The following is a 10399-nucleotide window of genomic DNA, read 5'->3' on the forward strand; positions in this document are numbered from 1 at the left end:
GTTGCCGGCCGGGAGTAGGGTGCACGGCTCCGGGCGTCCCTGGATGTGCTGGGGCTTAGTCTCTGGGCGAGAGGACTCGGAAGGGGGAGAGCGACGTTCAGTAGCGCGGCGCAGGGCGAGACCTGGTGACCATGGCGGGGCCGCAGCCTTTAGCCCTGCAGCTGGAACAGTTGTTGAACCCGCGACCGCGCGAGGCGGATCCTGAGGCCGACCCGGAGGAGGGTGAGGCCTGTTGGGGGCAAGGCCACGTGCGGAGCCGTGGGCCGGGCCCAGTGCGGACCCGGGCGGTTTGTGAGGGGCCGGCAGCTGGGCCTCGCCGCCTAGCCTACTCTCCTTCCCCTTGCGCAGAGGAAAACTGCTTCCCGGGAGGGTGGCCCCCGGGGCAGGGGAGGAGGGCTTCGGAATCCTTCGGACGCGCGTTCTAGATTTGGTGCTCGGGTGGGCGGAGCGTCTGGAGGACTCAGGCTTGGGTTAACTGTTGATCCAGTGCTGTTGCAGGCAGCCAGAGTCTGGTAGCAGGTTGGAGGTTATCTTTCAGGATGCCCTTACTGGCATTGCGTTAGAAATGAGAAGAAAAAGTCTCATCCTTTTTTTAAAAAAACTGCCTGTCCCTGAGAACCTACTTGGAGGATGAAGGAAGAAGTAGGCTTCCATGGTGCCGTTTCAGCCTTTTCAGGCTTCAGCACACTTGCTTAGCGGCTGCCGAATGATATTTCTGATCTGTAGGCTGGTGTTCAAGGTCTAGTTGGGAGTAATCCTCCTTTAGGCTTGAGTCAGAGAAGTGTGAGGAAGGGAGAATACGGAGGGATAAATGTGAGTGCTGGACCGTTTCTTAGGAATAATTAGTTGAGGGAACTGGGGCCGTTTAGCCAGGATACGCCAAAAAAAAAAAAAAAAACTCCTTGAGGGATGGGCTGGAGTGGGATAGAACATGATGATGGCTGACTTAAAATATTTGAGCTGACTGTTACACATGGAAGAGGGATTAGACTAGTTTTCTATGACCCAAGGCATGGAAATATATCCTTCTAGTAGATGCAGAGAGTCAGCTTTCTGTACAGGAAAGCTTTCTGTAGCAGCAAGGTAGCAAGTGGTCTGCGTTGGGAGGTGATGATGTCCCTGTTCTTGGAAGTTGGTGGGGATTTTGTAGAGGACGTTCAAGCGTGAATTTAAAGGGCTGAACAGGGTTACCATTAAAGTATGTTCTAACCAGGAGATTCTGATTACTTTTCCCCCTCCCCCGACAGCCACTGCTGCCAAAGTGATTGACAGGTTTGATGAAGGGGAAGATGGGGAAGATGATTTCCTGGCGGTGGGTAGCATTAGAAAGCTGGCATCAGCCTCCCTCTTGGACACAGACAAGAGGTATTCTGGCAAGACCACCTCTAGAAGAGCTTGGAAGGCAGACCATTGGGAGCAGACTCTGCCAGGTTCATCTGGTGAGTAGACGTATTTATTTCCATGGTACTCTTTCTTTCCTGATTTTTTGGGGTAAAATTTTTTTTTTTTTTTGATGCTCTCTGCAGAACTAGTCCAGATGCCCCACTTACTGTCTTAGGAGAAACCACTGATTTGACATTAGAAAGGGCCCTTTAAAGTACTGAATTTCACTCGGTAAGGAATCAGAAGTCCGGAGCTATTAAGTAGCTATACTCCTAATGTTTGCACTAATGGCTCACCCTAAAATGGAGTGAGAGAAAAGGCCTTGCATATTTGGATTTTGGAGAGGGCTATGTGTTGAAAAAGCATTGTGTCTGATGAGCACGCTACTCATGGATTTTGACCCTTTTCCTTTGGTTTGTCAAGCCTTGCGTCGAGTCACTGGATAATATTAATTTGTGACACTCATTTTTTTGCCACTGTAGAAATTTCATAGTCTTTCCCTGTTCCCTGCAACAATTAGGAGGATGTGAGCTTATAGTTTTAAAGATTGTGAGTTTCTCAGAGTGGAAGAAGGGGACGGGATATGGTGATTATTGAGTGGATGCTATTTGTTTTCCTTTAGAGAGGTCAGAGGGACCATGTTGAGAATCCACAGATAATATAAAAGAAACAATCACTCATGCTGTGATATCCATGGTTTAGTCCCTGTTACAGTCCTTGGGGCTCCCAGATGATAAGCTCATTTCATATTCTTTACTTAGAGAATGATAGACCAGTCCTGGGACCAGTATAATATTTATTGAGCTCTCACCATGTGTCAGGCACTATGGTAAGTCCTTTAAATTCTAAGAGCCTGGTACATAGTAAGTCCTCAGAAAATGTTACCACCATATCATTACATGTATTATCTCATTTAATCCTCCCAACAGCCCTGTGAGGTTGGTACTGTTTATCCCCATTTTACAGATAAGGAAATAGAGGGGCACATTGGTTAAGTAACTTGCTCAAGGTCATATATCTAGTAAGTACAGGCTGGAACTCAAATAAGGCAGTCTGACTCTAAGATCTATACTTTAAACTACTACTCTGTGAATATTTCTTTATCTGAGAAATGGCATACATTTAAAGAACTTACAGGATTATTTCTCTTTTCTGTTTGGCACTTAGTTTCTGTATATATGTTTTTGACAGCCTTCTCTGTCTTGAGTTTATATATTGTTACTTAAAGAAGTACTTTAAGAGATCATGTTTTCATAAAAATCTTTATTTTATGAAGAAAGTTGTTGGTAACAGGTCCCTGTATGATTATGCTTCCTGTGTTCTACCATGGAAGAGATTGGATAATCATTAAAGACCTGTAAGTGTCAGGATAACCCAAGCATAAGTAAAATCAGGAGCCATAACTAATATTCCATTTACTGAAGGATCAAGTTCAGACTCCTTCCCGTGGAAGACAAGACCCCTCCTGATTTGGTCCCTGAGCGACTCTCTGGCCTCATATCCCAGCATTCTGTACCCCAGTGCACTTTTGTGTGCTGGACCTTTGCATCTGTTGCTTGTCCTTTCCTTCCCTCTTTTCTGTCTGATGACCTGTTACTTATGCGTAATAAGTAAAACTATACTGTGTCCTTTACATGAAGCCATCTCTCACCCCTCTCTGTACACTATACTAATGCCTTTGTAATGTAGCTACTGGTTATGCGTATCCACCACTCCTAGCGGACTGTGAACCCGCCCCCACAGATACTACATTCTGTTTGTCAGTCTCTAGTTTTTATCCATGGCTGGTTCATAATAGGTGCTTAATAAGTGTTTAATAGGCATCACTAGGGTGACAGAGATTGTGCATTTGGGACAGTTAGTGATAAACTCTGTTTTTTCAGATGCAGGTTTGGGGAAACCAGTAATTCCCTCACACCAGATGAAATTTGACCATTTTTCAAGGTCCAGGTCAAAGGCTGCCTTTTTCTTATAACCTTGCTTAAATTCACTTGGTCCACAGCTAAAATCTCTTCCTCCTCTTGATTACCAAAACTCTGTCAAAGTGCTTTTAATTCTTCTCTGTATTATAGTTTTTATGGGTCTGTCTTTCCCACTAGAGCCTTTCAGTAGGATAGGACCCATGTTTTTTGGGTTTTTTTTGTTTTTGTTTGTTTATTTTTTTTGGCCGCGCCGTGTGGCACTCAGGATCTTAGTTCCCCAACCAGGGATTGAACCCGAGCCCCCTCCATTGGAAGCGCGGAGTCTTAACCACTGGACCGCCAGGGGAATCCCATAGGACCCATGTTTTATTCATTTTTGTTTCTCCCTTAGCATTTTAGAGATAGTAGATGTGTAATAAATATTAGTTGAGTTGCATTGAATACAGTAATACTTTTTTTTTTGGATAGGTGTCATGATACTTTAGTTAAAATGAAAGATATGGCCTAGTATTTGTTTTAAGGTAACTTTTTTTTCTTTTTCTCCTTCTTCCCTCCCTTGTTTAGATCAAGAAATATCTGATGAGGAAGGGTCTGGAGGTGGAGATTCAGAGGGTCTGGGCCTGGAGGAATCCGGTGAGGATGCCATGAGTGCTGAGGAACTGGAGTGTGCTGATGGTGACAGTAGCCTGGCCTGGAAAAAGAGGAGCAGAAGCCACTCCAGGAAGGCGTCGGGCTTCAGTGTCCAGAGCATCAGTGACTTTGAAAAGTTTACCGAGGGAATGGATGACCTCGGTAGCAGTGAGGACGAGGAAGACGAAGAGCAGGAGAGTGGTATGGAGGAAGGGGGTGGTGAGGAAGACTTTGAAGGTGAGAGTGAGGAAGACAAAGCCGAAGACAGGACCAGTGAGGACGACGGGGTGGTGATGACCTTCTCCGAGGTCAAAGTTTCCGAGGAAGTGGAGAAAGGCCAGGCTGTGAAAAACCAGATAGGTTTGTACACGGCTTGCTGTTTGCTTGTTTTGAGTGTCCACATTTGATCTCCTTTTTGTTTGTTTGTGGGCGTTTGCTGTCTCCTGTGTCCTTCCAATTAGTTGGTGACGTGCCCCACTTACCTAGAGGCCCAAAGCGCTGTTCCCCTGTGCTTGGCCTGCTCTTGCTTCGCTCAGCTGCTTTGCTGGTTCTGCTCTAGTACTTCTGGCAGCTGTGGAGGGTTGAAGAGAAGGGCGGCGTCTCCTCTCGTTGGGCTGTAGCATTCTCTCTCTCATGTAGCAAGTCAATTTGCGTCCAGACACCGGATTTATTTCCTGTAATAAATAGAGTGTTTCCATGGCATGAAGCTGATAAAACCATGCTGCTTAGGGACTGCTTTGATTTCCAGTCCCTCCCCCTCTCCCTGCCCCAGGAAGATTTTATTAACTGAGGAATGGAATTCTTTTTTCTTTCTCAGCACTGTGGGACCAGCTCTTGGAAGGAAGGATAAAGCTACAAAAAGCTCTGCTGACCACCAATCAGCTTCCTCAACCAGATGTTTTCCCTATTTTCAAGGACAAAGGTGGCCCAGAATTTGCCAGCGCCTTGAAAAACAGTAAGAATACTTATCGCATATTGGGATGCTTAGAACCACTGGGGTTCATTGGGATATACTGGGATTGTATTCACAGCACCACAGAGTTGAGAAGACTTGGCTTTAGTCATAATATGGTATAAAATGGTGATTTTTAACTTAAAAGAAAATAGCAGTATAACCCTCTTATCAACGGAAGGCAACTTTGATCGAAACAGGTCGGGTGCTTGAGTCATGCCTGTTCCTCTTTTTTCCAGCCCTGCTCTCACTTTCCCCTCCCCCTCCTCTTGGCTTTCTGAGCTACTGCTTTAGCGCTCAGGGAAAAACCACTGGCATAGAATGAAAGGGAGACAGTGAATGACTAACCTCAGTTCGTTTAACTTGTATATCACGTGCTTAAAGGATGCCTTTCTTTGTTGGGTGGTTTCTAGAACAAAATGCTGAGATGACCTTACTCCTGTCTCCCTTTGGGTTACAGAGGGTGATGAAGGATGGTGACCGCAGAGGGAGGAAAAAGTTGTGAAAGAGAATTGCTGGGCTGTAAAGTCCAAGAATTTTAGAAGAGCAAAGGAATTTAGCAATTATTTGGCTCCCAACTCCCTCATTTTACAGAGGAGAGAGCCAAAGCCCAAAGAGAATGAGTCGCCCAAAGAGAATGAGTCGCCCAAAGTTGGAGAGCTCGATCATGCACGGCAGAGACAGCCTCCCCCAGCTTTTCTGCCTTACGATCTAGGGGCTGCCTCCTGGGTACCCAGTGGCACCAGAGGACTGGGGCCGAGGAGAGAGATGCGGGGTGAGCGCACAGAGGCTGGAATCACCATCCCTTACTTGCACGCTGAGACTTAGTGTTGTCATTTGCTCTTTCAAACTTGTTTTTATAATATCGTGGAGTTAGCCTGAGAAGGGGCCTGAGGAGGACATCAGTCTGATTTGGCTCTGCCTCTTGGTTAGAATCACCTTAAACCATTTAAGATAAATGGGTAGGATTTCTAGGGTAAGGAATTGTGTGAACCTTTCTTGGTGGGGACTACTTGGTTTAATTAGGAATTACTTCCCAAGGGCCAGTCTTTAGATTGTGTGTCTTGACACACTTGAAGTCAGGAACCCTGCAGTTACTGTGAGGGTGGGTCTTTTGTGGCCCCTCCTCCAGCTCTTCCCCGCTTCCTCCCTCAAATAAATGGTAGCTTGGTGGTTTTCAGCATTTTTGACATTTTGGGGGCACTTCTCTGCTATTTTTAACGCCCTAGTGCCCTGATTTCCGGTATGCCTTTGGAATGAGACCTAGACCAAGACTACTCTAGATTAAATGTCCTAAATGTTTCACAATAAGGCCTTTGCCATTTTGTTACTCATTACTCTTCTTGCTTGAGCCAACCCTGTCCCCGCTTTTTTGGGGGTTCATCTCAAGATGTAGATATTTTAAGGTTTTATCAGTGCTCGGTATAAGGGACGCATTCTTACTCTTGGATACAGTTCAGTTTTTTAGCTGTTTTAATGTTATTTAACTTTTATTTTGCAACAGTTCCGATCATTTTAAACACTTAAAAAAGAAACATTTTTATTTTATTTTATTTTTTTGACCGTGCCATGTGGCATGTGGGATCTTAGTTCCCCCACCAGGGAACTAACCCACGTGTCCTGCATTGGGAGCGCTGTGCCTTAACCACTGGACCGCCAGGGAATTCCCCGATCTCTTTTTGTACTTAACCAATTGCCTCTTTGCCTCGTTGATGAATTCCAGTTAATCTGACAGATGTCTCCTAATCTGACTAGGTGGGTTGCAGCGGAAGAGGGAGAAGAAAGGAATGTTTATTTGGTATCACATATTCTAAGGTGGGAGGGTGGAGAGTTTTCTTTTTTTTGAAATTTTTATTGGAGTATAGTTCATTTACAATGTTGTGTTAGTTTCAGGTGTACAGCAAAGTGAATCAGTTATACATACATCCACTCTTTTTTAGATTCTTTTCCCACGTAGGCCATTGTGGAATTGAGTATTGAGTAGAGTTCCCTGTGCTATACAGTAGGTCCTTATTAGTTAGCTAGGAGCGTTTTCTGGTTACCAGAATTTCTATGCATCTGAAGGGTAGCTAATTCTTGTTTCTACCTTTATGACAATATGATATAATATGTTGTGTAGTTCCCTATCTTGGTGAGCAGAGTTGAAGAAAAACTTCTTGGTTACATAACTGTGGATGAACAATTTATACTATGTTATATAGCTGGTGTGGAACATAGGCTGAATTTGTACTGACCCCAGAACAAACACTGGAACTTAATTTCTTTAATTAAATCTCTTTTCAGTTTGGTTGGTCTTACAGTAAGGTCAGACTGCCTGGGTTTAGATTCCATCTCAGCAGTGGATTAGCTGAGTGACCTGGAGCAAGTTACTTAACTTCACAGTAAGATGGGGATAATATGATTGTGAAGATTAAAGGACGTAATCGATATAAAGCATTAGCACAGTGTCTGGCACACTGCACACCGCAAATGTTACGTACATGTGTTCTCCTCTTCTGCAGAAAGAGGCGTTTGGCAGTGTTCAGCCCTGTGAATGACGGTTGTCACTGTAACTGACCATCGTTCCCACTGTCTCCAGTGTTTTTTGACTTTTTGTTAGTGTTCAGATTCCCTATATAATTTAAATTAACCATTTGTTCTGGAAAATGGGTAGTGTTATATTCTTTTATTATTATTTTAAAATAAATTTATTTGTTGACTTTTGGCTGCATTGGATCTTCATCGCTGTGCGCAGGCTTTCTTTAATTGTGTTGAGCGGGGGCTACTCTTCGTTGTGGTGCGCAGGCTTCTCGTTGCGGAGCATGGGCTCTAGGCATGTGGGCTTCAGTAGTTGTGGCATGCAGGCTCAGCAGTTGTGGCTTGCGGGCTCTAGAGCGCAGGCTCAGTAGTTGTGGCACACGGGCTTAGTTGCTCCACGGCATGTGGGATCTTCCCGGACTAGGGCTCGCACCCGTGTCCTCTGCATTGGCAGGCGGATTCTTAACCAGTGCGCCACCAGGGAAGCCCAGTAGTGTTATATTCTAGTGTAATACTTAGAATTCAGCTTTGGCCTCTATGACTGTGAGAAGGTGATCAGAGATTTCCTTATTGCCGGACCCAGCTGCTGCCTCTGTGAAGCTTTCAACCTTTCCTTGAAATTTTTCCCTTAGGTTTTGGCGCTACTGCATGTGATGTGTGGGTTCTCCTGCTTTTCTGACTCCTCTTTTATCCTCTCAGTGTCAGTTTCACTGCATTTAAGATCCTGTTCTCAGGCTGTGTTTTCTTGGCATATTCTCTCCTTGGCTCTGTCATTTACTCTCATAGTCCTAACAGTAGCCTCTAGAACAGAGCAGACTTCCAGCTGTATTTCAGCCACAGTCAAGTCCCGAGCAGCATGCCTTTGTACTCTAAGCACCTTAAACTCTACTTTTCAGAAACTAAACAAATATCTCCTTTCTTCCCCAACACACTTAGTCCCCAAATGTTGGATACCTCTTGATGTGAAATAATTTCAGAGGCATTTTTTGATATTTTAGTAGTTGCATAAGTGGTAAGTCATGAAGTAGCCTTAGCAAAATTAAGGGATTTTCCATGCACAAAACCATTTCTCTAAAGAGGTTAGCTTTTTCCTCTCTGATTTTCTTTTAAAAACTTCTGTAGCGTTAGGAGGCAGTTCTTTTATGTTGGTAGCAGCAATGTATAAGGAAAAAGGCATGTTATTTAAGGAAACCTCAGCATGAGTTGTTTAAAACTTTTCATTATGGAATATATCAAACCTATATAAAAGTAGAGAGAATTGTATAGTGAACCCATATACCTTTACCCGCTAAACACTTATCAAGTCACGGCGTATCTTATTTCATCTACTTATACTAACTCACCCCCTACTTCTGCTTTATTTTGAAGCAAACACCAGACATCCTATCATTTTATCAGAAAATCAGCATGGATCTCTAAGAGAAAAGCATTTTAAAAAAATCACAATATCATCCCACACAAAAACACTAACAGTGATTTCTTAATAAACATAACTGGTTTGAATAGATGGGGAATTGAGGGAGCATTCCTGTAAGAGGCGCTCTCTATTGTCTTTTAAGAGTTTGCTCTATAGCTTTAAATGAAATGATTAAAGGAAAGCCAAACTTCAGCCATAATAAGTTGACCTTTTAGTGAAATGCATGTTATTAATGTATTTAATGAGATGCAGTACAGATTGCAGTGAGCACCATGTTTCATTATAGGTCTAAAATGCAATATCATTGAAGACCTTTAATAGAAACAGTGGTTGACATTTTGATATTTCCTATAAGCAAAATCCCCCCAAGAACACAGTATAATGTAATATAAATAGAGAGGAAGTGTTGAGATTTTCTACTTGCTTAAGAGTATAAACACAAATTCCACTATTAAGAAGTTACGTTTTGTTTGTGCCCGCCCCGCATCTTCCCACTTCTAGTTCGAGTTCACCCTCTCATCCCTCTGTGGCTCTTCCCCAAGCCCCTCAACTATTTTGACTTGAATAGACTAAAAATTTTAATGCCTATTTGACCACAGCACTAATAGACACCTTAAAGAACAACTTTTAAAATTTTGAGTAAGTCATGGCAATCGGAATCTTGATAGATAATGTTTCTGTTTTGTTTTTTAAATATTATTTATTTTTAAGTAGGCATTGTATTCACATGGCTCAAAATTCAAAAGATGCTAATGACTGCAGAGAAAATCCTCCTTCCCACCCCGTACCCCTGCTACCCAGTCCCCTATCCCATAGGCAACCAATATTGTCAGGGAAATTCCCCCTTTGTTATTACTTAGTTGCCTTAGGTGACAAATCCATGAACATCTATTTCAGTGTTAGCTCGATTAACGCTTTGTGGGTTCATGACAGAGTTCTCACAAATGATCTGTAGAACCCTGGAATATCCGTAATTACTTGGGATAGGTTTAAGTATTGCTTGGGACGACGAAGGCACTTGCAAGCTTCTCCAAGTGTAGCATAGTGTAGGATTAAGGACTCTTATTACTGTAGACTTCATCTAGCCAATATGGTGTGAGGAAGATTGATCTTTTTGTTTCAGCTGATGGCTATTATTTTTAAAAATAGCTTTACTGTTCTAATTATAAAATCATGTCATGCCTACTTCAGAAATTCAGAAAATACGTAAGAGCATAAAGAAGAAAATAAGGATTACCTGTAATCTTACTACCCAGAGGTAGCCAACAGTTGTCATTTTGATGAATATCGTTTCAGACCTTTTTCTGTGTTTACACACACATACACACACACACTTTTTTAAACAAACATGGAATCTTACAAGTATGTACTATTTTGTAAGCTTATTTTTTTCTACTTAACATATTTCATGTCAGTATATTTAGATGTATGTCAGCATTTTCAGTGGCTACAGAATATTCCATTTTATTGATTTACTGCAGTTTATTTAGCCAATCTGTATTGATGGATACTCAGGTTTATTTCAGCCTTTCACTTTTTTTTTTTTTTTTTTTTTTTTTTTTTTTTTTTGGGGGTACG

General features: G+C 42.8%; 1 protein-coding gene across 2 annotated transcripts in view; it reads left to right on the top strand.

The window, feature by feature from the left end:
- The window catches only part of AATF (apoptosis antagonizing transcription factor), a 99426-nt gene continuing 89027 nt past the window's right edge, over positions 1-10399 (top strand). For both annotated transcript variants that reach the window (XR_003004880.1, XM_024757633.1), the window contains exons 1-4: positions 1-222; positions 1248-1439; positions 3870-4295; positions 4753-4890. Coding sequence is in view for 1 of the 2 variants with exons in the window: in XM_024757633.1 (XP_024613401.1) it covers positions 132-222; positions 1248-1439; positions 3870-4295; positions 4753-4890 (847 nt within the window). In the remaining variant the exon portion in view is untranslated. The remainder of the gene's footprint in view (positions 223-1247; positions 1440-3869; positions 4296-4752; positions 4891-10399) is intronic.

The sequence above is a fragment of the Neophocaena asiaeorientalis genome, unplaced genomic scaffold, assembly GCF_003031525.2.
Source record: "Neophocaena asiaeorientalis asiaeorientalis breed wild unplaced genomic scaffold, Neophocaena_asiaeorientalis_V1.1 scaffold327, whole genome shotgun sequence".
Taxonomy (NCBI): Eukaryota; Metazoa; Chordata; class Mammalia; order Artiodactyla; family Phocoenidae; genus Neophocaena; species Neophocaena asiaeorientalis.